The sequence below is a fragment of the Balaenoptera physalus genome (genome assembly GCF_965194825.1).
Source record: "Balaenoptera physalus genome assembly, chromosome: 20".
Taxonomy (NCBI): Eukaryota; Metazoa; Chordata; class Mammalia; order Artiodactyla; family Balaenopteridae; genus Balaenoptera; species Balaenoptera physalus.
In genome coordinates this window covers 57,105,056-57,132,258 of record NC_138901.1, presented here as the reverse complement: position 1 = coordinate 57,132,258, position 27,203 = coordinate 57,105,056, and the positions used below count along the sequence as shown (strand labels likewise).

At 43.0% G+C, this 27,203-nt stretch overlaps 1 protein-coding gene across 7 annotated transcripts in view; it reads left to right on the top strand.

Moving 5' to 3' along the window:
• The first annotated feature begins 3,436 nt into the window (after positions 1 to 3,436).
• The window catches only part of MYH10 (myosin heavy chain 10), a 138,186-nt gene continuing 114,419 nt past the window's right edge, over positions 3,437 to 27,203 (top strand). For 2 of the 7 annotated variants that reach the window (XM_082441329.1, XM_082441334.1), the window contains exons 1-3: positions 3,437 to 3,570; positions 10,215 to 10,590; positions 23,946 to 24,102. In XM_082441329.1, the coding sequence (XP_082297455.1) occupies positions 3,512 to 3,570; positions 10,215 to 10,590; positions 23,946 to 24,102 (592 nt within the window). In that variant the 5' untranslated portion in view covers positions 3,437 to 3,511. Of the gene's footprint in view, positions 3,571 to 3,626; positions 3,839 to 3,924; positions 3,944 to 4,422; positions 4,525 to 4,849; positions 5,025 to 10,214; positions 10,591 to 23,945; positions 24,103 to 27,203 lie in introns of those variants that run through there. The other 5 variants (XR_014257454.1, XM_082441330.1, XM_082441333.1 and 2 more) reach the window with 4 other exon arrangements.

Here is a 27,203-nt window from a genome sequence, read left to right as displayed (position 1 = left end):
ATCTATAGTTTGTTCCTTTTTATTGCTGAATAGTATTCCATTGTATGGATATACCACATTTTGTCTACCCATTCACCAGTTGATGGACATTCCTTTTTTTCCTGCTATTATGAATAATGCTGCTATGAACATTTGTGTGCAAGTTTTTGTATCCATATATATCTTACTATTTTTGTTGTTTTTTGGTAGATATTGAAGGATAGAATTGTGAGTTACGTGGTACATTCATGTTTAACTTTTAAGAAACTGGCAAACTATTTTCCAGAGTGACTACACCATTTTCCTGCCAGAAATGACTGAGGGTTCCTGTTTCTCTACATCCTCGCCAACATTTGTTATTGTCTGCCTTTTTGATTATAGTCATCTTAGTGGGTGTGAAGTGGTATCTCATTATGGTTTCGATTTGCATTTCCCTAATGGCTAATGATGTTGGATAGCTCTTGACTTTTAAATGTTGGAATTCACTCAAATTTATAAAAAAAAAATACTTCATATCAGCTCTGTACAGACGGAACAAAACAGCTTAGAACAAAACAGGTTCATGGGCTGGAACTGCCCTGAGGGAATGAGTTTGGACTTGTGACCTAGACTCTGCAAAACAGTGGTCTGTGACCTTTTTCTTCTGGGGGTAAAAGCAGCCTAGACTGCCAGCAAAAATTACTATGGAGAGAGGACAAAGATTTCTCACTCTTTTGTAATGAAATTGTAGATTAGGAAAAAAAGGACAATTTTCAATCTGTATATTCATAATGCCATTTTTTCCCCCAGTAAATCATCCTGTTACATATTTGTTGAATGAGTCCTTCAGGTGTATATTTGTATCCTCTTTTTTTTTTTTTTTTAATTTATTTAATTTTGGCTGCCTTTGGTCTTCCTTGCTGTGGGCGGGCTTTCTCTAGTTGCGGCGAGGGGGGCTACTCTTTGTTGCGGTGCGCAGGCTTCTCACTGCAGTGGCTTCTCTTGTTGCAGAGCATGGACTCTAGGTGCGCGGGCTTCAGTAGTTGTGGCATGCGGGCTCAGTAGTTGTGGCACACGGGCTTAGTTGCTCTGCGGCATGTGGGATCTTCCCGGAGCAGGGATTGAACCCGTGTCCCCTGCATTGGCAGGTGGATTCTTAACCACTGAGCCACCAGGGAAGTCCTGTATCCTCTTTTTAGAGATGAGGTTAAGGAATCTGTCAAAGACTAAAGCTCTAGTAAGTGGCAGAGATGGATTCAAAGCCAGGTCTATGTGGTCCTAAATCCTGCGTTTTTCTGATCAAAATGGCAAGAGGTTCAGGGATGGAGCTACATGGGGTGAGACTGGAGTCAGAATTCTGAGCCTGGCTGGCTAGATGACTGAGGTGGAGGGGGACATGATGTGGGAGCAAGGGAGAGGAAGGAATCAAAGAGGTTTCAAGGCTGGTTTCATTAACAGACAAAGGGAAGTTGGGAAGAAAGAGTTTGGGTGGAGGGATGAAGTGGTAGTGGGAAGAAAATAGGTTTGGGGCTTCCTGCTTTTGCAGTTGTCCTCCCATCCAGGTAGGGACCTCTAGCAGACAGTTGAAAATGTAGGGCCCAAGGGCTGCAGAGATGCCATGGCTAGAGATGCATTTGGGGACAGTTTCTCTTATTTCTGGGGCCACGCCACACAGCTTGCGGGATCTGAGTTACCCGGACCAGGGATCGAACCTGGGCCTCCGCGGTGAAAGCGCCAGAGTCCTAACCACTGGACTGCCAGGGAATTCCTGGGGACAGTCTCTTTATTATTGATTTCTCTTCAGGACTGACATCTTTGTGATGTTGAATTCTGGTGAGCTTCCTGCCCTCCTCTTCTGATGGTCCACTGAGTTTGTTTTAAAATTATGGGAAATCACAGACTTGGTGGCTGATGGGGCTGTTAGTGCGTGAATGCTCTAAGCATTCAGAAATGACTTCAGTGGCTGGCAAAGCTGAGACTCAGGCATTAGAGATGGAGTGTTTGGTGTTCTCTAAAAAGTTTTGTTTTTGTTTTTGTTTTTTTTTTAATTCAGAAGAGGAATACTGTTCACATGCTATGTACAGTTTAACTTGTACTCCATGTGCAGGCTGCATTAAGAAGGACAGACTTCATGGAGCCAAGTCATGAGACACCTGGACAAGGGGCAGCTTACTCCAGGAGGCTGGTGGGGGTGGGGGGCAAGATGCACTAGGACAAAGGACAGTACAGGACCTGATTCGGACTTCCCCAGGAGGGACTCTGCACTCAGCTGCCTTGAAATCTTCTCTGAATTGCACCACCCCCTCCTTATCGTTTCCTGCCTTGTTTTGTTTTCTGCTTTATTCACATTTTACCAGACCGGAAGTTTCCTAGGCCTAGCCACTTACATCATAAATAATAAAATGCACCCATATTCAACATGAAATAACTACATCTTGCTGTAAAATTTTTTTGAAAAGATTTGGATAAACTTCAGTTTTTGTAAGAATAAATCATTTTATTCTTGTGACTTAAACTTTATTATATTTATATATAATTAATTAAGGGTCATGTTGCAGTTGACTAGATATTGCAGACGTTTCATTAAATATTGATTAACTTTGATTTTTTGGTTCCCTTTCCTTACTTTGGAGCTTTTTTTTTCTTCTTCTTCTTCAGGTCTCAAACGTTTTCTAAGGCCTTTGAAAAGTTAATAGGCCCTGGGGGATAAGACAGCTCTACAGAAACTCCTCAGAGCCCCTCTCAAGTAGGGAGCTCTATTGAATGAATTAATGAATGAACGAACGAATGAAGGAGGTTAAGTCCTTTTCCCAAGTCTTCTCTCCAAGGGGGGTTCGCTTCTCAATCTTCTGGAATCTCAGCCCAGCCAGGAGTCTGGGTAGGGAGGCGTCTCCCCTTTCAAATATCAAAACCGCAGCAGCGGAGGAAGCTGTCCGGCGGCCGCCGCTCAGCGGGCCTGGGCAGCGTCAGCCCGGGCCCGGGCAGGGTCAGCCCGGAGCCGGGGGTCGCGACAGTGGCGGGAGCGCGGACCGCCGACTGAAGCCGGGGCCCCAGCTGCAGGGCCGGAGCGCATGGGCAGAGCAGCAGCCCGAGACTTGCCTCCCCTCCCCCACTGCAGGTGAGCCGCCGAGCCGCGGCCCCCACCCCCCCAGCTGCCCCGGGAGTGACGTAAGGCCTCTGGACCGCGCTCCGGCCCCGCCCCTGCAGGCAGCGCCCGCGGCCCGAGGCCCGCGACTCCGCGGTGGAAGCCGGTCCCGCTGCGGGACACGCCGGCTGCGACAGGCAGAGGAGGCGGCGAGGCACTTGACTGGACTGCCCCTGTAGCCCGACACCAGGGCCAGGCGCGTCCAGGCGGAGCTCGGGGTTCCGGCCGTGGCACACCTGGCCCGCGGTCCGCACGGCCGAGGCCGCTGCGGGGTCCGTACCCTCTGCCCCGCGGAATCGCGGGTCGCCCAGCCAGCCGCAGCTGTCCATCTCCGCCCGAGCCAGCCAATCGCCCGCGACTGCCCCGGCCGCACCTCCCGGAATCTCTGACGGGCGTGCGGCTCAGCCTATGAGATGGGGGCCTCGGCGGCCTGGGCTGGGAGCGGGAGCCAATGAGCATCATTTCAGGTGGGTGGAGGGAGCGGACCTCGGGAAGGTAGCTTCTTTCGGGTTGCTAACGTTTTCCCTTGGAGATGGGCGCGCAAACGGACCAGTGGGTCTGGGGGCGGTGGTGACGGGCGTGGAGCTGGCCCAATGAGGGTGGGAGGGGGGTGGGGCAGCCCGGAGTAGCAGTGCTAAAGGAGCCCGGCGGAGGCAGCGGTGGGTTTTGGACTGAGGCGCCGGATCTGTGGTCGCGGCTGGGGACGTGCGCCGGCGCCACCATCTTCGGCTGAAGGTGAGAGGTGCGGCTTCCCGGGTCCGAGTGCGGCGGCCGGGGACCGGGGGACGGTTTGTGGGGGAGGAGAGGATCCCCGGCTGGGGGCCCGGGCGGCTCTGTAGGGCAGGAACGGAGCCGAAGCGGGAGCTGGGGAAGACAGAAGGGATTCCGGGCGGAGGGTTTGTGCTGCAGGGGCCGTAGATTCGTGCAAGGAAGGACCTTAGGGGTGGGTAACGGGACCCCGGTGGGTGGAGAGACCCCTGGAGGGGCGGGGAATGAGGTCCTTGAGAGTGAGACCCCTGCGGGGATTAGGGCCTGGGTGTGCGGGAGGACGACCCCTGGGGGGCTGGGGATGGAGATCTGCGGGTGGGCATGTGCTGACCTGGTACTAGGCGTGCGGGGTCTGTGAGGCGCGGGGTTGGGGGGGCCTCGTGCCCTGGTGGGTGTCCCCGGGGGTCCCGCGAGCCTGTGCTTGCCTCCCGGGAGGGGAGGGAGTCCTGGGGCGGGCTGGAAAGCGCCATCCGGGTTGGGGGTGGGGGAGCGCTGGACGGGAAGGGCCACTGGGTGGGTTAGGCCGGGTCCGGCATCCCGAGTGCGGTGAGGGGTTCGCCGAGGGCTCGGAAGGCGGGCGGCGCGCCGGGACCTGCGGGGTGAAGGAACCGGAGGGCAGGGCTGCGCACGGCCCGGGAGGCGCGCGGCGGCGGGTGAGGGTCTCAGCAGCCGGCCGCCGGCTTGGGGAGGGTCGGGCTCCGCTGGTCCCGGGGGAGCTGGGCGGGAGAGCGGGGGGGCGTCTTCCCAGGCGCTCTGGGGACGGCGGGGGCCGGGGGTGGACGCCCGGCCAGGCCCGGGAGGTTTGGGGGGGCGAGGCGGGAAATGTGGCGGGGGCGCGCTGCAGCAGGGCGGTCGGGGGGGGGGAGGGTCAGCCCTCGCCTCGGGATCCCTTTATTGTGTAAGTGATCTGGGCATGGCTCGGCGCGGAGTCTCTTCCTGGCCTTCTGCAGTGGGGGTCACACCCTGATCCCATAAAATCGGCCTGGAATGGGGTCGGAGGGAAGTTGAAGGCGCGGAGTCCCGGCGTCCGCGGGGGCTTTGTGGGCCTGCAGTGGGCGGATGCGGCCCGGGGACCGGTGAGGCCCCCAGCCTGGCCTGCCTGGGAACTAGGGCCTTGGGAAGGAGGTTGGCGACTCTGGTCTGAGCTCGGCTGGTGAGTTTTGGGTAACGTGGCCTCTGCCTATGACCGTTATCTCTGTTCCTTGGGGCCTCTGCAGTTCCCTTCGAGATCAGTGCGGTGGATGGAAGGGGGTGGGGTGGGGTGGGGTAGGGGAAAGCAGGCAGGGTAGATCCCGACTGCAAATGAAACAAAGACTGCTGTTTTCGCTGAATAATATAATACCAAATATAATACTTCGGCTTTGCTGAGATTTTTGTTTTTTAACGTTGAAGCTGAGGATTCTTTGAGTCAGGTTTAATTATTCTTGATAGTATCTCACTCTGGAAAACTTTAATGTATTTATTGTTTCATTTCCTTCATCAATCCATCTTTATTAATTACTCTTTCAGTTCCATGCTTTTGATGTTTAAGTGTGCCCTGTCTGTCACGGACTCTGGAAAAGTGGCCATTTTATGCAGCTCCTTACTTCTGCATCTTAAATTCAGTTCTTCCTCGTCCTTATCTGGAGAAAGCATATGGTGTAATTGTGTGATATAGCATTAGCTTTTGCTGCAAAGGGATGTGACCCGAGAGGTTGGCTTTTTATTTGGGCTCCTTAGGATAATCATTTCAATGAAGACAGGCTGGATGGAAGGTGAGATGGAGGAAATTTTTAAGGGCACGTTGTATGGTGAAAGACTATAGTAGGCTTCAGCGGATGATGTACTTACTTGTCATATAGGAAGAATAAAAATTCCTGGTGTCGTCTCCACGTTTCAGAAACATTTAACACGGTGTAAAGATATTCACAGAGGTGGCTTGGGCCATGAACAGCGATAGTGTCCTTTTGCACTTAGTTTGTATTTCTGCTCATTTGGTTAAACAGAATTCTGATAAATGAACAGACTTGCAGGGCTCTGTAATGTAAGTGACCTCTGTGGTAGCGTTACACAAATTGCGACAATTCTGTTTTAGCTTATCCGTCTTAGAGAGATGCGCTATCGTATGGATCCCTTAGCCATCATTTTTGTTTGACTTTTTATATGCAAGATATTCATAAAACTGTTTTCCTGTGCCTGTACCTATAGTAGGTGCTGGGAGGCAGTCGAGAAGTTTCCTGGGTGATATTTCATTGAGAGTCTAAAATGGTCTTGGAGATGGAGCGCAGGGGTGTGTGTGTCTAAAAGCAAATGAAGGGGACGGGGCTTTGGCTCTGTAGGGAGCTAATTTGTGCACAGATAAATGTTTCAACTGTAATTAGGCAGTTATTTCGGTTGACACCAAGAACCTTCAGATTCTGTCTGTTGCAAAGATGTTCCTATTTATTCCTTTTTTTCCCCAATATAGGTATTTTTTTAATATAAAATACAAAGCCTTTGGTAGATTGTGCTAGTGCGTTCATTGGCTGAGCCTGTATTCTTTTTTTTTTTTTTCTGGCGGCTTGTGGGATCTTAGTTCCCAGACCAGGGATCGAACCCCGGCCCCCGGCAGTGGAAGCGCAGAGTCCTGACCACTGGACCGCCAGGGAAGTCCCTGAGCCTGTACTCTTGAAGCCAGGATCGATAATTGATCGAGAGGCAGTATGTAGTGTACTACATGCCCTTCAAAGTTTTCTCCTTCTCCCCTTCCATCCTTGTAGCATGTGCTCTGGAGCTGAACTGAGTTTACTCCCAGCTCTGCTCCTCGTTAGCTCTGTGACCTCCAGCCAGTTATTGGCTTTCTCTGAACCTTGGGTTCCTCATCTGTAAAATGGAGATATTAATAGTACCTACCACGTAGGGCTGTTGTGAGGATTAAGAGTTAATACATACATAAACTGCTTAGAATAGTGCCTGGCCGTGATTAGTGGTATATAACAACAGTATCTGCTGTTTTCCAAATTCTAGTATTATCCTTTCCGAAAGGCAAAGCATTTGGGAGAGGTTTCCCTATTAAATACCAGCATTATCAAGATTAGGTACCAAATGTACGATGGAATGAAAAAAATACAACATATTTGGCAACCACAAGTGAAGAGTTAAGATGAACAAAACATCTTCACTGGCCTCAGGGACTCTGTCACCTAAACAAGGATTTGAGCACCTACTACCTGAGTCCTCTGGTACAAAGGCGAGGGAGGGAAGAAGAATGCCAGGAGAGCGGTACAAAATGTTAGGAGAAGGAGAAGGATTAAATTGCCAGGTTGACCTGAAGAGAACTTCTGAAAGGGTGGCGTTGGGTTAGGATCTGAAGGAATGGTTAGCCTTTGGTGGTGGAGGAGAAGCTGAAACTTACAGTGAGGGTTGGGACCATTCATGTAGTATTGATCAATAGGTATATAGAGGCCCTCCCGTGGACCAGGGGGTAAGCTCACCGTATGGCAAAGACAGGAAACCATCCTCATAGTGTTTAGTTAGTTGTAGAAAACTCTGGAAAAGTACAAATTAAAAGTAGTTTGTGATCCCACTACCCAGTGAAGACCCAATGACTATTTGTTTCTTTTAAAACAAAAAGAAAAAAAAGTGTTTATGTAATTCCCCCCCCCACACACAAAATCGGAAGCATATTGTAATCACACTATTGTGATCTATTGTGGTTTTTTTCCCTTATATGAAATTATAGGTGGTTCCCCACCTAGAAAAAGTACATACTGATAAATTTAAAATGTGTTGATTTGATCGAATAATTTTTAAATCCATGATTTACTTTAAAAAAAGAAAAAAGACCTGCCCTAGAAATGATCTGTTAAGTTACTGTGATTTATAGTCATTTGCTAAATCTAAGCATATGATTACATGTCCAGTGTAAAAGTAAAGAAATGTGTGCATACATACAGGCAGCAAGGCAGTTTCTGAAGTGTTGTATGGGGTATACAGTTTATACCTAATAAGAATAAGAGTAACTTGTTATCGTATTTTGTTCTAGTTGGATATTTTCTCTTTTAAGAGACTGTCCTTCCTAAGGCAGAGTGTGTGTCCTATTGTCTGTATCCACAGTCATCCAGGCTGATTCCCATTTCAGAGCCATCCTCTTCCTAGCAGTGGGTAGTGAGTGTACAGGTTGGGAAGACAGAAAACTTGTTAATAATCTTATTAGTGCAGTCCGGAGAGGTGATGGGTTTTTGAAACCGTTCTTCAGAATGTACATGTGTGCATGAATATTTTCTCTATTGCCCTCTCCCACATGGATGCCTAAGAAGGCAACTGCAAGTATAGTTAGAGAGCATATTAGCAATTCTATCGGTAGAAGTCTTAATGTTACATGTTTTGTGATTTTTTGTTTGGTTGTTTTATTCTGTTTTGTGATTTTTGTTTTATCCAAGTGTATACTCCTTAAAACGTTAGCATATCCTTTAAATCAGGTTATGAATTAGTCTAAAACATTGGTTTTCAACCTTTTTTTCTACTCCAACATACCTGGTAGTAACAGTGGTTCACCATGGCAACCAGAGAACTGTGGAGGAATGGTTCGTAAAGTGTGGTCCAGCATTATCAGCAGCATCTGGGAGTTTTTGTTAGAAATGCAAATTATCAGGCCCTCCACCCCAGACCTACTGAATCAGAAAGTCTGGGAATAGGGCCCAACGATCTGTATTTTAATAAGCCCTTTAGTTGTTGCTGATGCCCTTGCCAAAGTTTGAGAACCATGCTCCAGGGCATGAGTGTTTGTAATCCTTTACATTGTAACAACCAGTTTCTGAAGAATCTTAGCTATTTGATTCTAGTACCTTCTTACTGGGACTGAAAGGGCTAGTATCTTGTACCCACTATCAGTGTTTAATCTTTTAGGACAAAGATAAATAGATCCCTTTAAGAATCTGAAGAAAGTTATACGTGTTCGCCTCAGAAAAGCACAGATATACAAAAACGTTGTACAACGTTTTTAGACCATTTCAGTGATTTCATGGAGCTTGAACTTTGTCTACAGACTCGAGGTTAAGAACCTCTTAACAACTTTGGATGACTTTATGATTTCCCTTGCAGCCTTCCATTCTCTTGCCTACCAAGAATCCCCATCATTTTGGGGAGAGGGAAAAGTTGGGAGGGTTTGATGGTTACTCACTTGCCTTCTTGCATTGATTTGGTTGAGATTTGTAATAACCTGGAATTTGGAGTAATAACATTAGTATTTAATGATGGTGTTGGATTCCAGAAAGATACTGTCAGGCAGGAATGATGAGTCACATCAGAAAGGTGAGTGACGAATGTAAAATCCTGTCCTTTGATCCAAAAAGTCAATCCCACAAGTGAAAGAGGAGAAGTAGCTTCAAGGACCATGAGTGGAGCTTTCGCTGACAGCTCCTTGTGAACCAACCGTAAATGAGTGCTCAATAAACCACTTAGGTCTTGAGATACTGTTCGTTGTAAAAGTCACAGAAGCAGTGCTTTCCCCAGTGTGGCCTGAGGCTGTGAACAGTTCCTTTTCTTCTGCACTGGTCAGACTGTGTCTGGAATATTCTGTTTGCTTCCAGTCTCCACACTCGAAAAGGGCATGGAGTCTGGGTAGAGGCGAGAGACCAGAGTGGAGGAGTGAGTCCTGATGAAGGACGGGATGCAGGAGAGGAACCGGCGGGGAGCAGCTGCGGGCCTGGGAGTGGAGACCTGAACAGCCCCCATCACATACCTGAAAGGCTGGGTGTGATGCCAACTTACGCTCATCCCCTGTGGTCTCGTGATCACCCTGAGGCCGCATGGGCCATAGCGAAGCTGCAGGGGGCTGGCTTGGGGTAGTTGTAAGGAAGAACGTTGAGTCTGTTGTCTGAAGGTAGGATGGGAGGCACATTCTGGACCTGAGGGTTGGTCTGCTGGCAGCCACCGTGCGTTTCTGCAGCCATCCATACATCCTGGTGGTCCAGCAGCACTCCATGGGCCTTTTGTCATGAAACTTTGTTTTCTTTTTCTTCCTTTTCCTTTCCCTTCTTAAGTCCCTGTTTAGTTTGTGATGAGGGTGAAATAGGAGATGGAGAGGGAAAAAGGGGTGAAACTGGAACTTTGCTTTTCCCTCCTGCTTGTTTTCCAGCTGTCAGTGACAGGCTACATCTTGAGTGGTCCTCAGACGACCAGACTCATCATTTGTGGTCACCCCTGAAATTTACCTTGGAAACCCAGTTAGTACGGCCATGGAGAGGGCTACCCCAGCTCCTTCACTCAGAGTTCACGCTTTCTGTTTACCAAAGCGTTTGTTTTAAGTTTCTTAGAAGAGTAAAATTTGTGAACCATAGTATATGTTGAAATATCTGACTTTGTCCTCCTCCTCTTCTCGCAGAGGCGATCGCTCTTGGATCCTCCTGTTCACAATGGCACAGAGAACTGGACTTGAAGATCCAGAGAGGTATCTCTTTGTGGACAGGGCAGTCATCTACAACCCTGCCACTCAGGCTGATTGGACGGCTAAAAAGCTAGTGTGGATTCCATCAGAACGCCATGGTTTCGAGGCAGCTAGTATCAAAGAAGAGCGGGGAGATGAAGTTATGGTGGAGTTGGCGGAGAATGGAAAGAAAGCAATGGTCAACAAAGATGATATTCAGAAGATGAACCCACCCAAGTTTTCCAAGGTGGAGGATATGGCAGAATTGACGTGCTTAAATGAAGCTTCTGTTTTGCATAATCTGAAGGATCGTTACTATTCAGGACTCATCTATGTAAGTATGCCCTCTAAATAATCATGTGAAGTGGTGACTGGGAATTAATGGAAATTATACATACTGTCCTAATCAATGTGGAGTACTCACACAATCTGTGTTTCACATGTCTATTTCTATTAAAGGTAGAAAGATGGTCCCTTGCTTACCCAAGTCTTGCTTTGCTTTAAATCTTAACACATAATTTTAAATCATCCAATCTGCAATGAAATATACTAAAATGGTATTTGAGACTTGTGTAGTGGTGCTCTGGAGCCTAATAAGATGGGGGAGAGCGTGTGGCGGAAAGATAAGGGAACTTAATATGGTAATAAGAGTTGCATTAGCGGTAGGATACAGACGGCAGATTGGTAGGAAATCCAGTGTATATCCAGGGGGAATAAAGTGGCGGGGCTGCAAGCATAGAGGTTTCAGTGAGAAACAAGACCAAGGTCATTGGGTACAGGGAAGTGGGAAAGCTGAATGCTGAGGTTTTTAAGAGGAAACTGTTCAGGGTGAGATTGAGGCTGGGGTTGTCCTGTGGTTAGCAGTTGACACATATGTCACAGTCACTGATGGTGTTGTGACCATATAGAAGTTCCCGAAAGTAATAAGGGATCGGGTTGAGAGGAAAATGCAAGCCAGATACTGAAAGAATCTCGAATGCCAAAAGAGGCTTGAAGGGATGGTAGACACGGGTGGCAATGATTTAAAGAAGGCAGGGTAATTAGCAGCAACATGGATGGACCTAGAGATTATCATACTGAGTGAAGTAGGTCAGAAAGAGAAAGACAAATACCATATGATATCACTTATATGTGGAATCCTAAATATGACACAAATGAATTTATCTACAAAACAGAAACAGACTCCCATACATAGAGAACAGACTTGTGGTTGCCAAGGGAAGTGGGGGGGAGGGATGGAGCGGGAGTATGGGATTAGTAGATGCAAACTATTATATATAAAATGGATAAACAACAGGGTGCTACTGTAGAGCACAGGGAACTATATTCAATGTCCTGTGATAAACCGTAATGAAAAAGAATGTGTGTGTGTGTGTGTGTGTATAACTGAATCACTTTGCTATACAGTAAAAATTAACACAACATTGTAAATCAACTGTACTTCAATAAAATAAATTTTAAAAAATAAAGAAGGCAGGGTAGATAGAACGTAGATTTAGAATGAAGAGAAGTAGAGGGAAAGGTTGACACTGTAATAGTCTGAATTTGGAAAAGAGAAGTTGAATTTTATGCAGAGTGTGGTACTAACGTCCATGTATAATTCAGAACTTCAGCAAAGCAGAAGTCGTTTTCCCATAGAATTAGTTTATTTAGTGGATGTTTACTGAGCACCTGCTATGTTCTAGGTGCTGGAGAGAGTGTGGTGAACAGGCCAGGCCAAATCCCTGCCTTTGTGGTACATCCTGTACGGAAATAAAACAGGACTATGGGATGGCTTTCTCCAGCGGGTCAGGGAAGGGCTCTTTGAGAAGGTAGCATCTGAGCTGGAATCTGCCTGATAGCAGGGAGCTAGCCATGGGAACATCTGAGAATGAGTAGTTCATTCATGACCTTTGCCAGAGTAGTCTGAATCAAGCCTGGTGGTCTCTTTTATTTTATTTTTTCCCTATGAGTTAGGATGCAAAGTAAGGGTAAGAGGCACCAGGGTCGGGAAGGTGGCTTGAGGAGAATGTGTAAGGTTTGGAAAGGGGAGGAAGCCAAGGATAAGAAAACAGTTGGAGAGCAGCATTGGGAATCCAGCTGAGACTGAATAACAGAATGTGTAAGGTGGCCACATTTTTGTCTGGAGAGAAAGGAGTGGAGAGAGGGAGTGAGAAAACTGGGAAATTAAGAGATTGTGGTCAGATCATTATGTTGACATCTGAGATTTGAGAGGTGGATCAATTTTGGATGATACCTGGTGCGGTGAATTGCGAAGGGCTGGAAATGCAGGGACGTAACCAAAAAGCTGTGGAGTGCTGTGCTGTGGAAAAGAGCCTGTCTGCCCCCTGACCCCACCCTGCCCTCGAAGGCTGCTGCAGGGAGGAGAGAGGAGGGAAAGAGAAAGGGGAAGGAAGTTGTGGGTAAAAGGGAAGGAGGAGGGCAAAAGACAATTTAGTTTATTTGTAGCCAATCCTCATGATAATTCTAAGACTTTGCAAGTATCTTTTATTGAGTTTGTTTGATTTTTTTCCGGCTTAATTCAGGGACAACAGGAGTGAATTTCTGGGTTTCTTTTCAAAGCATGGCCCCCTGGGCTTTACAGAAGGAGAATCTGAGTTTTTTCTTTTTCTTTTTTTAAAAATTTATTTATTTTAGGCTGCGTTGGGTCTTCGTTGTTGCGCGCAGGCTTTCTCTAGTTGCAAAGAGCGGGGGCTACTCTTCATTGCAGTGCGCGGGCCTCTCATTGCAGTGGCTTCTCTCGTTGCAGAGCATGGGCTCTAGGCGTATGGCCTTCAGTAGCTGCAGCACGCGGGCTCAGTAGTTGTGGCTCGCAGGCTCTAGAGCGCAGGCTCAGTAGTTGTGACGCGTGGGCTTAGTTGCTCCGCGGCATGTGGGATCTTTCTGGACCAGGGCTTGAACCTGTGTCCCCTGCATTGACAGGCGGATTCTTAACCACTGCACCACCAGGGAAGTCCCTGAGTTTTGTATTGAAGTACTAAGGTCACAGCAGAGGTGAGGGTTTGGGAGGATCATGCCTTCAATTAGTGGGGTGGAGAAAGGGTTCCTATGGAAGATTCACGTTGGAGCGCTTGACTCTAAAGAAACCTACTAAGAGAATGGGGCTGTGGGCGGCCGTGGCTGCTGAACATTGAGTGAAGGGTGTAGTATTGGGCTTTCGAATTTACCCAGCACTTGAAATTGATCAATTGAGGTACCATGGCATAGACACTATAATAACTTGGATAGGACCTATGGGACATTTTTTTTTTTTTAAATAAATCTATTTATTTTTATTTATTTATTTTTGGCTGTGTTGGGTCTTTGTTGCTGCACATGGGCTTTCTCTAGTTGCGGCAACCGGGGGCTACTCTTCGTCACGGTGCACCGGCTTCTCATTGTGGTGGCTTGTCTTGTTGTGGCTCACGGGCTCTACAGCGCAGGTTCAGTAGTTGTGGCTCACGGGCTCCAGAGCGCAGGCTCAGTAGTCGTGGCTCACGGGCCCAGTTGCTCCACAGCATGTGGGATCTTCCCAGACCAGGGCTCGAGCCTGTGTCCCCTGCATTGGCAGGCAGATTCTTAACCACTGCGCCACCAGGGAAGTCCATTGGGACATATTTCTATAGATAAGACATAACATATGTTCATTTAGGTAAGTTACTAACAGGTTTGGTTATGTTATTTCCTTATATTTTCTTTGGATTTAATCTCCCCAACTTCCATCTTCTCAGGTCATTAATTTTCATCTTCTTTCTTAATAAAACTACTTAAAAACTGCAGATGTCTTCTCTACTACATTTTAGCTTACTTCACACGTTTTGACATGTAGTATTTTTAGTGTTCAGTTCTAAATATTTTCTAACTTCTATTATTTCTTATTTAACCTATGAACCATTTAAAAGTATACTTTTAAAATTCCTAAATGTTGTTTTTAAAGTTATCTTTGTGTTATTGATTTTTAAATTAATGGCATTAATATAGTCCATATAATAACACTCCCTGTTTTTGTGAGACTTGCTTCGTGTAGCATATCAGTCAGTTTTTATGAGTGTTCTGTATGTTTGTTAAGAATGTGTTTTCTGTTATTGTTGGGTGTGGAGTTCTATATGTGGCCATTAGACTAAGTTTTTTAATTGTGTTTAAACTTACTAATTTTTGTCTTCTTGGTCTGTTGATTATTGAGAAGTGTCTTAAAATCTCCCAGTGTGTTTTCTCAAACTAAGTATGCATTCCTTAAAAATATAGTTTAGTTTTGCCTGTTGATGAATTTTTATATGAATGCATCTCTTAATACATACCTTTTTGTGTCAGTATTTTTGCTCAGCATTACAATTTTAAGATTCACCCATATTACTTTGTGCTGATGTAATTCAGTTGTTCTCAGAGGGTGGTCTACAGACTCCTAGGGTTTCTTTACGACCCTTTCATGGGATCCTTGAGGTCAAAACTATTTTCATGATTATCGAAGACTTTATTTGCCCTTTTATTGTTGACATTGGTACTGATGGTGTAAAAGCAATGGTGAGGAGAACTGCTGACACCTTATCGTGGGTAAAAGCAGTGACCCCAAACTGTGCTGGTGGTCATACTAATCCAGTTTCACTCCAGAATGTCCTTGGTAAAGCAGGAGGAATGATTGAATTTATTTCAGCTCTTGAGAACACATCTTTTAACATTCTGTGTGATGAAATGATAAGTATGCATAAAGCGCTTCTGCTGCATATTGAACTAGGATGGTTGCTTTGAAAAAAAGCACGTGTGTAGCTATTTGAGTTGCAAACTAAACTTGCTACTTTTTTTTATACAATACCATGTTTATTTGATAGAATGGCTGATAGATAAGCTATGATTAATTCACACTGGGGTATTTGGCAGACATTTTCTTGAAAATGAACAAAGTGAGCCAGTCATTTTAAAGGAAACAATTGAATGTATTTGTTGACAATGATAAAATTTGAGTTTTCACATGAAAATTAGAATTTGTACCTGCCACTGTGAACTTGACAGCTTGTCAACACTTAAAACCTTCCTGATGAGATAGATGGCAATATTAATGTATGTGATTTTTTTTTTTTAATGTCATGTAGTGTGAAATGTCATCATTTGGAAGACTTGCACAATTCATTGAACCAGAGTTTTCCAAATGATGTGTACATGATGTTACAAAATCATGCCTGGGTAAAAGATTCATTCACCTGTGCAAGCTTAGCCAGTGGATTTGATGTATGTAACAGAGTATGAAAAGTTCATTGACAGGGTGTCAGATGCTACATTGCATCTAATCTTTAAGAAATTCTTACTTGTCGAGTTTTGGTGTAGTATCAAAGAGGAATATCTATAATTACATGAAAATGCTGTTAAACTACTCCTCCCTTTTCCAGTTAAATATCAGTGTAAGGCTAATTTCATGTGTTTCAGTCAAAACAACAATAGACTGAATGCTGAAACAGAGTGTTGAGTGTTTTCTATTAAGCCAGACAATAAAAGATTTGCAAATATAAAACTGTACCACTCTTCTCACTTTTATTTTGGAAAACAGAAGGTTATTTTTCATAAGAAATGTTATTTATTGTTATTTTTAAATGAATAAATACACATTTAAAAACTATGTATGTACGTATATTTGTATAAAAATATATAAAACAAAAGATCTTTAGGATCTTTAACAATTTCTAAGAGTGGTAAAGGGCCCTGAACTGTAAAAGTTTGAGTATTTTGTTCCTTTTTGTGGAATGTAATGTTCCATTGTAAGATTTTTGACCCAATTTATTTATCCTCTCAACTGTCTTTGGACATTTTTTTTTTTCCAGTTTGTGGCTATTATTGTACAAACAGTGCTTCAGTGATCAGTTTCGGACATGTCCTGGGGCACATAAGCATGGCTTTCTATAAGGTATATAACTAGGAGTGGTTTCTGGGTGATGTAGGACATGCATATCTTTAACACATATCTTCAGCTTTTCTAGATAATGCCTAAGTTAGTCAGATTCCAGCAGGAAACAGAAGGCCCTCTAACTAGGTATTCTGTGAATTTAATAAGGGGACGATTTACAAACATGTGAATAGAGTTTAGAAAACAGATGCAGAAATGTTGCAGTATCCCAGCACTAGTGATGGCCGAGAGCCCTGGACCCATCTTCATCTTTAAAGGAACAAAGAGCTGTTACCTCAGCTGGGAGAGCATGCTGTGTGCAGAGGGCTTCCTGGTAGGAATTGTGGCCGCCTTTAGAGGGAAGCGGACAACTAGCAGGGAGGGGCCTGGGGGATAAACATCCTGACTTCATTCTCCCCCCACCCTCAATCTCCTGCTGCCTGACTCAGTTTGAAGCCAGAGGAGAAGGGAATTTGGTGATATATTTCTTAGGGTCAGCCTCAGTTCCATTTGGAATTTAATTTTGTGTATGGTATAAGGTAGGGGCAAGGTTAATTTTTTTTTCCCCAAATGGCTCTTCAGTTGACCCAGTGCCATTTACTGAAACATAGCCCTCTCTCCACTGCTCTGAAGTGCCACCTTTGTTGTAAATCAGATGCTCATAAATGTGTGCTTGACTCCCTGTTCTGTTTCATGGGTCTGTGTGCCTATCCTTGGGCTGATACCACATTGTCTTGATTATTACAGCTTTATACTATGGCTTGGTATCCAGTATGGTAAGTTCTCTCATTTGCGTTCTTTAGGATTGTTCTGGTTGTTAGGTCCTTTGCATTTCAGTATAACTTTAGTACCCACTTGTCAGTTTTTCATACACACACACACACACACACACACACACACACACTCACACACACACAACCTTATTGGAATTTTTATTGGGTTTTTGCTGATTCTATAGATCATTTTGGAGGAGAAATGAGATCTTTATAACATCTAGTTCATTTATTTAGTTCTTAATTTTTCTCAATATGTTTTAGGGTTTTTTTTGTAGAGGCCGTGTATATCCTTTGTTGGATTTATTTTTAGGTGTTTGATTTTTTTAATGCTATGTAAGTGGTGTTTTAATTTTTATTTTTTTAATAAATTTATTTTATTTATTTATTTTTGGCTGTGTTGGGTCTTCATTGCTGTGCGCGGGCTTTCTCTAGTTGTGTCGAGCGGGGGCTACTCTTCACTGCGGTGTGCGGGCTTCTCATTGTGGTGGCTTCTCTTGTTGTGGAGCAGGGGCTCTAGGCTCGCAGGCTCAGTAGTTGTGGCTCGTGGGCTCTAGAGCGCAGGCTCAGTAGTTGTGGCGCACGAGCTTAGTTGCTCCACGGCATGTGGGATCTTCCGGGGCCAGGGCTGGAACCTGTGTCCCCTGCATTGGCAGGCGGATTCTCTACCACTGTGCCACCAGGGGAGCCCTAAGTGTTGTTTTTAAATTGTTACCATTAGGTAGAAATACAGTTGCCATGTTTTTTTACAGTTAACTTTTGTATATTGACTTTATATTCACCAACCTTACTAAGTTTATTTATTGATTATAATAGTTTAGCTGAAGATTCTTTCAGATGTTGTGTGGAACACACTCATGTTGTCTGCAGATAATGACAGTTTTATTGTTTCCTTTCAAATTCTTGTACATTGCTTTATTGCATTGTCTAAGAAGTTTGATAAATGTTTGTTGAATAGTAGTGGTTATTGGAGGCATCTTTGTATCATTCCTGATGTCAGAGAGAAAGTTTTCAATATTTCACTATTAAGAATGACTTGTTTTGTTTTGAATATTTTTTTTATTAGATTCAGGGAAGTTTCCTTCTGTTCCTAGTTTTTATCCTGCATGGATGAATTTTAAAAAATACTGATTGGTTGTTAATTTATCACATGTTTTTCCAGTTTCTGATCAGATGATAGTGTGATTTTCTGGTTATTTTGTTATTGTGGTGAATTATATACTATATTTTTTAGTGTTAAGACTAAACTGGCAAGGACCAAGTATTCTTTTTATGTACTACTGGATTCCTAGATTTTGTTTGCTGATATTTTGTTTAGAGTTTTTGCATCTATATTCATAAATGAGATTGACTTAAAAATTTCCTTTCTTATGATGTCCTTGTCATATTTTGCTATCAAGATTATGCTGGCTTTATAAAATGAATCATGGAATATTTTATCTTTGTATTTTCTCTGGAAGAGTTTGGATAAGATTGATGTTATTTCATTTTACAATAATGATATAGTTTCCTTTGTGGGGAAGTTTTTCTTTCATAGATATAGAATTTTTCAGATTAAAAATTTTTGGTATCAGTTTTGATATTGAGTTTTTCTGGAAATTTGTCTATTTCGTGTAAATTTTCAAATTTATTGGCAGTGTTGTTCATAATACCCTCTTTTTTCCTGTAGGATTTGTAGTGATGTTCTCTCTCACTCCTGATACTGATAATCTGCTCTACCCTTTTTAAAATGAGCCTCACCAGAGGTTTATCAATTTTACTAATCTCAATCATGTCTTTTAATTACTTGAGCATATTATTGTCCAAGATAATAATACAAGGCAATAAAAGTAGACTCACAGAGAACCCACATATTATCTTGGATTTTAGTCACAGCTGTTGCCTTACGTGCCACTTACTGTATATAAGAAATTGTGAAGTTAATTTGAGGCTCTGCATGACATCAAGCTAGTTCTAGAGTTTTGCTCTGGGCAGGCAGTTAGATGAAGGGGATCGAGCACGTGTAGATCAGTCAGGGATTTACATCCTTCCCAACTGGGCTTTGGGCTGGTCTATTTCTGGTATACTCTAAACTCTCAGGGTGTAGCAGTTAGGGTCCTAGCTGAATGCCTGGGGTATTTACCCTCCTCCGGAGTGGCTTTTTTTTTTTTTTTAAATACCAAGGTCTTTTGTGCTGTTGAATTTCCCATAGTCTGGATTTTGTTGATTGCGTACCTGTGGTGCCTTCTGTAAACTGGTAGTTGGATGCAGCGGCTTGATCTGATTCAGATTCAGGACGCACAGGATGCCAGCTGTCTCTCAGTTTACAATGTTGAGATGGATCAGTGACTCAGTTTGGGCTTCGTCAGACTGATTTGTGCTTTAGGAGTGTCTGCCTTCACCTAAGGGTTTTTTTTTTTTTTTTAATCAGTCATCAATTTTATACACATCAGTGTATACATGTCAATCCCAATTGCCCAATTCAGCACACCACCATCCCCACCCCACTGCGGTTTAACCCCCTTGGTGTCCATACGTTTGTTCTCTACATCTGTGTCTCAACCTCTGCTCACCTAAGGGTTTTAGTGCCGGTGGTGGCCACTGTCCTGATACATCATTTCGTTAGGAAGCAAAATGGTGATAGTCTAATGTCATCATTCCTTCTGTTATTATTAGCTTGATGAATTTTTTTTTAACTCAATGTGTATTACAGCACCTCCCCGCCCCAACCAGGCACAGACTGTTTTCTTCAAGTTTATTTTTGATTACTGTTCTTTTTACAGAATTTTGACCTTTTTTCCTCCCTAAGGAGCAATGATTAATATTTTAGTTATCCTTTCTTTGCTCTCCATGTTCATCTTTCCTCTGTGTATTTTTTAAATTGGTTTTATCTTTGTACCTTCTTTTTCTTTTATTATTTACCTTTGTTTTATCTTTCTTTAAGAGTCCATGTTGTGTTACATTCTGTTGCAGCCATAAATCTGTTCCCTAAAGTTTTCTTTTAGCTTATTTTGTAGAGAATGTCCAGAGGTCATTTCTCTCTCTGAATATTCTGGAAGATGATCTTTTCCTTATTACATAGGGTTGTTTGTTTTTTTTTTAAATACACATGTGAATTTTATCTAGGTGTGGTGTTTGCAAATGGTGTGAGCGACCTATTCTTTCTTCTCTTCCTTTCCTTTTTGGGCGGAGGTCTGATTTCTTCTGAGAGCTGCGGTCGGGGTGTAGGTTGGGGTGATGCTCCCAGTTCAATCCCCTGTTGCTAATAAGAGACTGTTGTATCTGCTCTATTGCACTGATATCTGTACCTGCCTCTGTTTCCTAGTTCTCTAATCCTTCAAAGCTATGAAGTAATAATGTATATGCATATCCCTGTTTTCTTAGACTGAGGCCTGACCCTAAAGGATGAGTAACATTTCCCAATACTGGATAGGAGATGGGCATTCCGGGCAGAGTGATAAGCCTATGTAGAAGCCTGGAGGCATAAAGCAGCACAGACTGTTGGGAAAATGTCAAGGTGGTTTTGGTGCCAGTATTTTTGTATAATAACTGTTACTTGGTGTCTTAAAGCCTTTGCAGACTTCTTCAAGGCTTTGCAGTTCTTCAAAATATTCTCATGGCTTTAGGATTCCAGTGTTTCCAACTGTTCAGTAGGCATTCATTCTCCTGGGCTCCCTTATTGTAATGAATCTCCTTTTAACGTGCCACAATCTCAGTATGTTAAAAGGGGATTCAGTATCTTTCCCCACAAACAATTCCAATGATTTTTCCCGTCCACTCGTTACTTTTCCATCTCTATAACTTGACGACCTTGGAGTCATCTTTACCTTGACGACCTTGGAGTCATCGTTACCTTGACGACCTTGGAGTCATCTTTACCTTGACGACCTTGGAGTCATCGTTACCTTGACGACCTTGGAGTCACCGTTACCTTGACGACCTTGGAGTCATCGTTACCTTGAGTCTTGAACGGTTTTCTCTCTTCAGAGTCCTGACTGCTGTTGAATCTCCCGCCCGCTTTCTTCATGACTCATCCCTGCTCCGTTTTTGTCTTGTTTTTCTCTCCTGCAGGCCTGTTACTGTGCCTGGAGAGGTCTCCACCTCCTGCTTCCCACCTCTTGCCCCTTCAGTCTCTTTTCCATATGGCTGCCAGGTTTATGCTGTTTCAGGAATGCCTCTTTCCTTCCATCACTCTTCTCTCCTGAACCTCTGATACCTGATCACCTAGAGTGGACAAAATCTGCCTGTCTGGGCTCTTTTCTCTCACCTTCCACAGAACAAACTATTGTCAGCTAGACTGCGCTTCACTCTGCCGTGGATATACACTGCCACCAAGTTTTACATTCTTACTATTTTATTTTATTTTTTTAAATTTTAAAGTATTTATTGATTTGGCTGCTCCGGGTGTTAGTTGCGGCATGCAGGACCTTCGTTGCGGCATGCGGGCTCTAGTTCCCTGACCAGGGATCGAACCTGGGCCCCCTCCATTTGGAGCACTTAACCACTGGAGCACCAGGGAAGCCCCACATTCTTACTGTTTTAATAGGAATTCCTTTATCCCTCCTTTTGACCTAATAGTCTTTAAAAAGAACATCAAAGACCCTCTAGGTCTGGACTTAGTACCTAGTTGTACGGTTTCTGACAAGATGGCCGTGACCTTCAGTGGGGTTTGTCATGTGTTCCACTGCAGAGTTTCTCTGTTGAAAAGGCTTGTTCATCTTTCTTTTTTGTACCACTCTCTTTTTAGTGCCTTATATTATGTCTTGTTTGCTTAGTGTATCTTTATTGTCTTCATCCCCTAGAGCGTATAAGAAGTTGCTTAGTATCTTCTGCATGTATTCAAATGCTTAATAATGACATTTACTTTGAACTTAAGGCCTCCAGAGAAACTAACAATACATCACCCTCCTTCCATGTGACCTGGGGAGGACAAAAGTGGTACAGTACTGGTTCAGTGCAGGAGCCCAACATTTGAGCTAATTTTCAAGATAGAAGCTTAGCTTTTTAAGCACTTCAATTTAGTATTTCCACTTAAACCTCTATTACTGCTCCTCTTTGGCAAGCATAGGACACTGATGATTATTCAACCTTGTTTTTTGATGACTTACTCATATTTGTGAGATTTACTCATCTCTGTAATCTTAGTCCTCAGAAAAGTCCCCAACACATGATAGACACACATGTTGGAATGATTTCTGATTACAAATGTCATCATTAGGATCTGTTACCATGCCGTACATGCTATGGGATGTTAAACTGAATTGGCGTATTTTAACTTCCTTGGAGGTTTTGGGGTTTTTTGTTTTGTTTTGTTTTGGCAGTCTGTAATTATTTTTCTCTTACAAAAGAAAGTGAAATGCAGAATTTGTAGCTTCATGATAGACTAATATCTCATTTTTGAAGAAAAAGTGGAGGTTGTATATATAACAATTCATTGAGATGTGTGTAGTTATGATTTGTCAAATTTCCTGTGTATAAATTAAACTCAATAAAAAATTAAAATGTTGAGATTGCCTCTCCTTAGTTTTCTCACCCTTAATAAAATCTCTGTTTTTATTGTCTCTCATTGCCTTTCTCTCCTGTGGGTGGCAGAGAGAGGCTGGCCTACTTAGACTAGAGACTCGGTAGAAGGTGCCAGGCTGCTGGGTGGGTGGCCTGAGAGCCAGCCCGGGTTCTTGGAGGTGTGATGCCGGACATGAGAAAGCCAACGGCTTCAGGCCCAGCAGTCACCCAGGGAGGGGCAAGTAATTACTGTGGCCTCAGGCAAACAGGGACGCTCAGTTCAGAAATCAGGCAAACAGCCCAAATCAGTGAGCTCAGGGCAGGGCCCTTGCTTGCCTTTGTCTTATTCCCAAGCGCTGATCTAGGTAGGAAGTGCATTCCACATCCGAGCCTCCGTTGGGAGGGAAGCAAAGATAAAGGAGAACAGCTACTGAGGTGGTTCTGATCACTTAAACTTTTTTTGGCCACCTTTCTTCTTCCAGCATCATTAACTGCAGCGCTCAGAATAGAGTGGGCTGGACAGTGCCTCCTGGTGGCCACTGCCAGGGGTTTCAGCCTTTCTGAACACAGCTTGTTGGTTAGAAGCCCCTCGGTACTTCCTGGGGGGAGCTGAGCACCACTGGTCCTCGGCCTTTTCTAGGATCCTCTTGCCTTTAGATTTAGAATCACCCGAAGTAAAGGGTCTGCTTCCCGGTGCAGCTGAGGTGCCTTCAGCCCCGCCAGGACCAGAGCATCTGGCAGCAATCCTAACCGCTCTTGATTTTCCATAATTCCCAGAGTCAGTTCTCAGAAATCATTCCATGTGAATTAAAAAAACCCCAAAGGCAAAAGTGCTCCTAGTATTAATTCTGAGTAATGATTACCCTACTGATGAGGAAGGTTTTTATCTTCTAGACTAGTGGCTCTTAAAAATTTTTGAGGGCCCCCATAGAGCTTTTGTTTATATTTCATGATATTTACTGTGTTTAGAAAGTAAAACAAAAATTTTAAATATTTATCAACTCATTTAAAAATAAACCTATAACAAGTTGACATAAATTATTTTTATGAAAAAAACCCCTATATTTTCCAAAGCAAAATTAGAAGAGTAAAAATGTTTTACACTTAAAAAAAAAAACTCTTTAATAATAACCTTTCCAGATAATTGTGGATATTCTCCTTTGATACTGTACCCAAACTTGGCCACCGGTATCTCCTTAAAGATGAGTTGCAACGTGGAATCTGAAACTACCTTAATGAACTTTTCATACCTCGTACACTCATGAGAGAATGAGTGTGAAAAAGCAAATGACATGTTTGAATAATGACCCTGTGAAGCCATGAAGCATATATTATTATTTCCATTTGACAGATGAGGGAATTGAATCTAGGAAGTACCACTTAATAGGCTCTCTGTGGGAGAACTACTTGTGGTTTAGAATTGCCCATTATAGGCGAGATTTAATTTTAGGGATAGATTAATTGTGCAAATGATAAAGGTCCTCTGTTCAAATTACTGTGTGGTTTGTCTCCTGATTGGATCCTGTGGATATATGCAGTTTGTTTGTTTTTTTTAACACTGTATTTTATTTTTATCTATTCTAGACCTATTCTGGACTCTTCTGTGTAGTCATAAATCCTTACAAGAACCTTCCCATTTACTCTGAGAATATTATTGAAATGTACAGAGGGAAGAAACGTCACGAGATGCCTCCACACATCTATGCCATATCTGAATCTGCTTACAGATGCATGCTTCAAGGTAACTGGAAATGTTAGAATACTACTCAGAATTTCTTAAATGTAATTCGGTTTTTTTTAGAATGTCTTCAATCTTTTCTACAGAGGGCTTTACTTTTTTTTTTTTAAGATTAAAAAGAAAAGTGATAGATGTTTATTGTAGAAAAATTATGAATTCTTAAGATTAGACTAGGCAATATGGCCATTTTCTATAGGCATCCGGTAAGTATGCTTGGTGCTTCATAAATACTTCATGTTAATTTTTCTGTTAAGAAGCATCTAGTTTTTATATATATTTGATCTCTCCACCACAAGCCAGTATAATCAAAGCTGTACTGCATTAGTTTTTAAAACCAACAGGAAGAATAAAAGAAAAGGTGGATGCATCATTGGGGAAAGAAAGATTATAAAATATTTTTTATTTAAATGCATGAAAAAGGACACACCAAAAGTTAAACAGCATGTGTGGAGTTGGTGGATTTCGATTGTTTTCTTTTTGGATCTTGAATGAAATATAAATTTGAAGAGTCCTTAATTGGAATTATGGCTTCAGACGCAATGATTTATGGAGGAATTTTTTTTGAAAACTAGAATGGAGCAGTTTTGAATGCATTTAACATTATTGTGTAACAAGACTACATTTATTTTTTTTTCCTTTTAAATTTTTTAAAATTTTGATTTTCTTGAAGTATAGTTTGATTTACAACGTTGTGTTAATTTCTGGTGTACAACAAAGTGATTCAGTTTTACATATACGTGTTCTTTTTCTTTTTTTTTTTTCTTTTGGTCACGCCACGTGGCTTGTGGAATCTCAGTTCCCTGACCAGGGCTTGAACCTGGGCCCCGGCAGTGACCCCGGTGGCCCCTAGCTACTAGACCACCAGGGAACTCCCTTATATATTCTTTTTCCTATTCTTTTCCCTTATGGTTTATCACAGGATATTGAATATAGTTCTCTGTGTTATACAGTAGGACCTGTCAACAAGACTGCATTTAAACGTGGGACTTCCTAGCACTATGTGAAATCTTCTATAGTAACTCTCCCTCTCTCTCCTTTTATTTTTTTAAAAATGAATTCTGTAAAGTAAAATAAAATCTACGAGGTCTTCAGGAAGCAGAGTATGCTGCATCCACCTGTCATCAAATCTCAGGTCCTGGAAAGGCTGCCTGGGTGCTGGGTCTAAAGGGTAGCGTGAGGGAGTTAATACCCATTTCCTACTCGGGTATCATTTGGATGCTTCTTCCATACCAGGTCCTCGGAGGCAAACAGGAAGTGCTTTAGGACTAGAATAGTGGCATAGATGGGTAAGAAGAGGTTCAGAATCCAAAATGAGCTTAGGCTTAAAAAAGATTCAATTTAATAACCCTTTCTTAGGTTCAGAGCCAAGAATGTTAAGAAATGGCCATGACTGTGATAAATTGCAGTCAGGTGATGGAGAAGGAAAATCTTCAGCTTTTCGTTTTGTGTCTCATTCTGTGTCTCCCTTAAGAAGAATGATCTTTACATGCAGAAAAGTATTTGTATGAATGAGCAAACTGCCTTATATGGGAGAAGAAATTGGCCAAAGTACACTCCGCCTCTGATTGAATCCATATTTTCTCTTCTAAACAAATACATTCTCACAACTGAGGTTACCGAACCCCTGTTCTTTGAAGTGTTATATAGAACAGGAGTTTCCAGAAGGCTGGGATGGTCTCACATTATATAATTCTAATTTTTAAAAAGAGGAAGAAGCTCCCCTTTATATTAAGCTCAGGAGCTCCCACTCTTGAGCTTACTATACCTGCCAGGAAAGATTCTAGAATCTACTGTTAATAGTCTAGAAACAGCATGAGAATATTCCTCACATTACGTTACACTGAGTAGGAAGGGAAATATAGTAGACAGTGTTATCAGAGAATTAGGACTTCTCCATGGCGTTCCATGATCCCTGTGATCTCCTCGTGGTTGGATGCTGCAAAGTTGTGCCTGAGATGCTGATTAATGATAGAGGTTGGCCAGGCGTCAGGATGTGCACCAAGGGGTTTGTGCCCTTTCCAACATTCTAATCAATATACTTGAAGACATAGGATGCATGCCTGTAAAATTTATAGATGACATGAAACTGGGAGGAAAAAGAAATACATTTGATGAAAAGAAACAGTTTTCAAAAGCTCTTGACAGGTTGAATGGTGATTTGACTCTAGTTAAGAGGGATAAATGTTAATGCCCCACTACTGGGTTTCCAAACCAGCTATATGAATACAGAGTGAGGAAGATGTGGCTTACCAGTAAATGGTATTATTAATATCATCACTAATGCTAGAATGAACCTGTATTGAATATTATTATGTGCCAGGCACTGGGCTAAATGCTTTATGTGTATTATTTAATCCACAACAATCCTATAAAGTAAATAGAATTACTGTCCCTATTTTGCTGAGGCACAAAAAGTTAAATAACTTGACCAAGAAAATGTAAATAGAAGAGGTATGAACGAGGATTCAAAACCAAGGCAACGTGACACATTCTTATCCACAATCATAAACTGCCACGTGGAAGCTAAAAGAATTAGTTGATAGTTTTGATTACGTAATAATTTAAAACAGACAATAAAAAACAAAAAAAACCCACTCTAACCAATTCCACTGTTATTTTTTTCTATAAGTAGGGGGCTACCTGTGGATATAGGATATAACACAGTCGGGTGGGACGTCTGCTAGAGCAGTCAGACAACAGTCAACAACTTGCAACTGCTCATGAAGCTCAGACCAGCTACCAATGCTCATCCATCTAGGTTTTCAGTTACAAACGTGAGCAAATAAATAGCTGAACGTCAGTGGGCCTACGAAGAGGACCTGTAGCTTGACAGGGGACCATGTGGAGGATTCAGAGCAGATGGTCCTACTGAACAGAGTTTGTTTTTTTAACACAAAAAACAGAAGAGAGCTTAATTTTTTTTCTTAACTTTAGATTCTAGGGGATATTGCATCAATAAAATGCAGAGGGACTTCCCTGGTGGTCCAGTGGTTAAGACTCCGTGTTCCCAATGCAGGGAGCATACGTTCGATCCCTGGTTAGGGAATGAAGATCACAACATGCCGCATGGCGTGGCCCCCCAAAAAAAACAACCAGTGGGACTT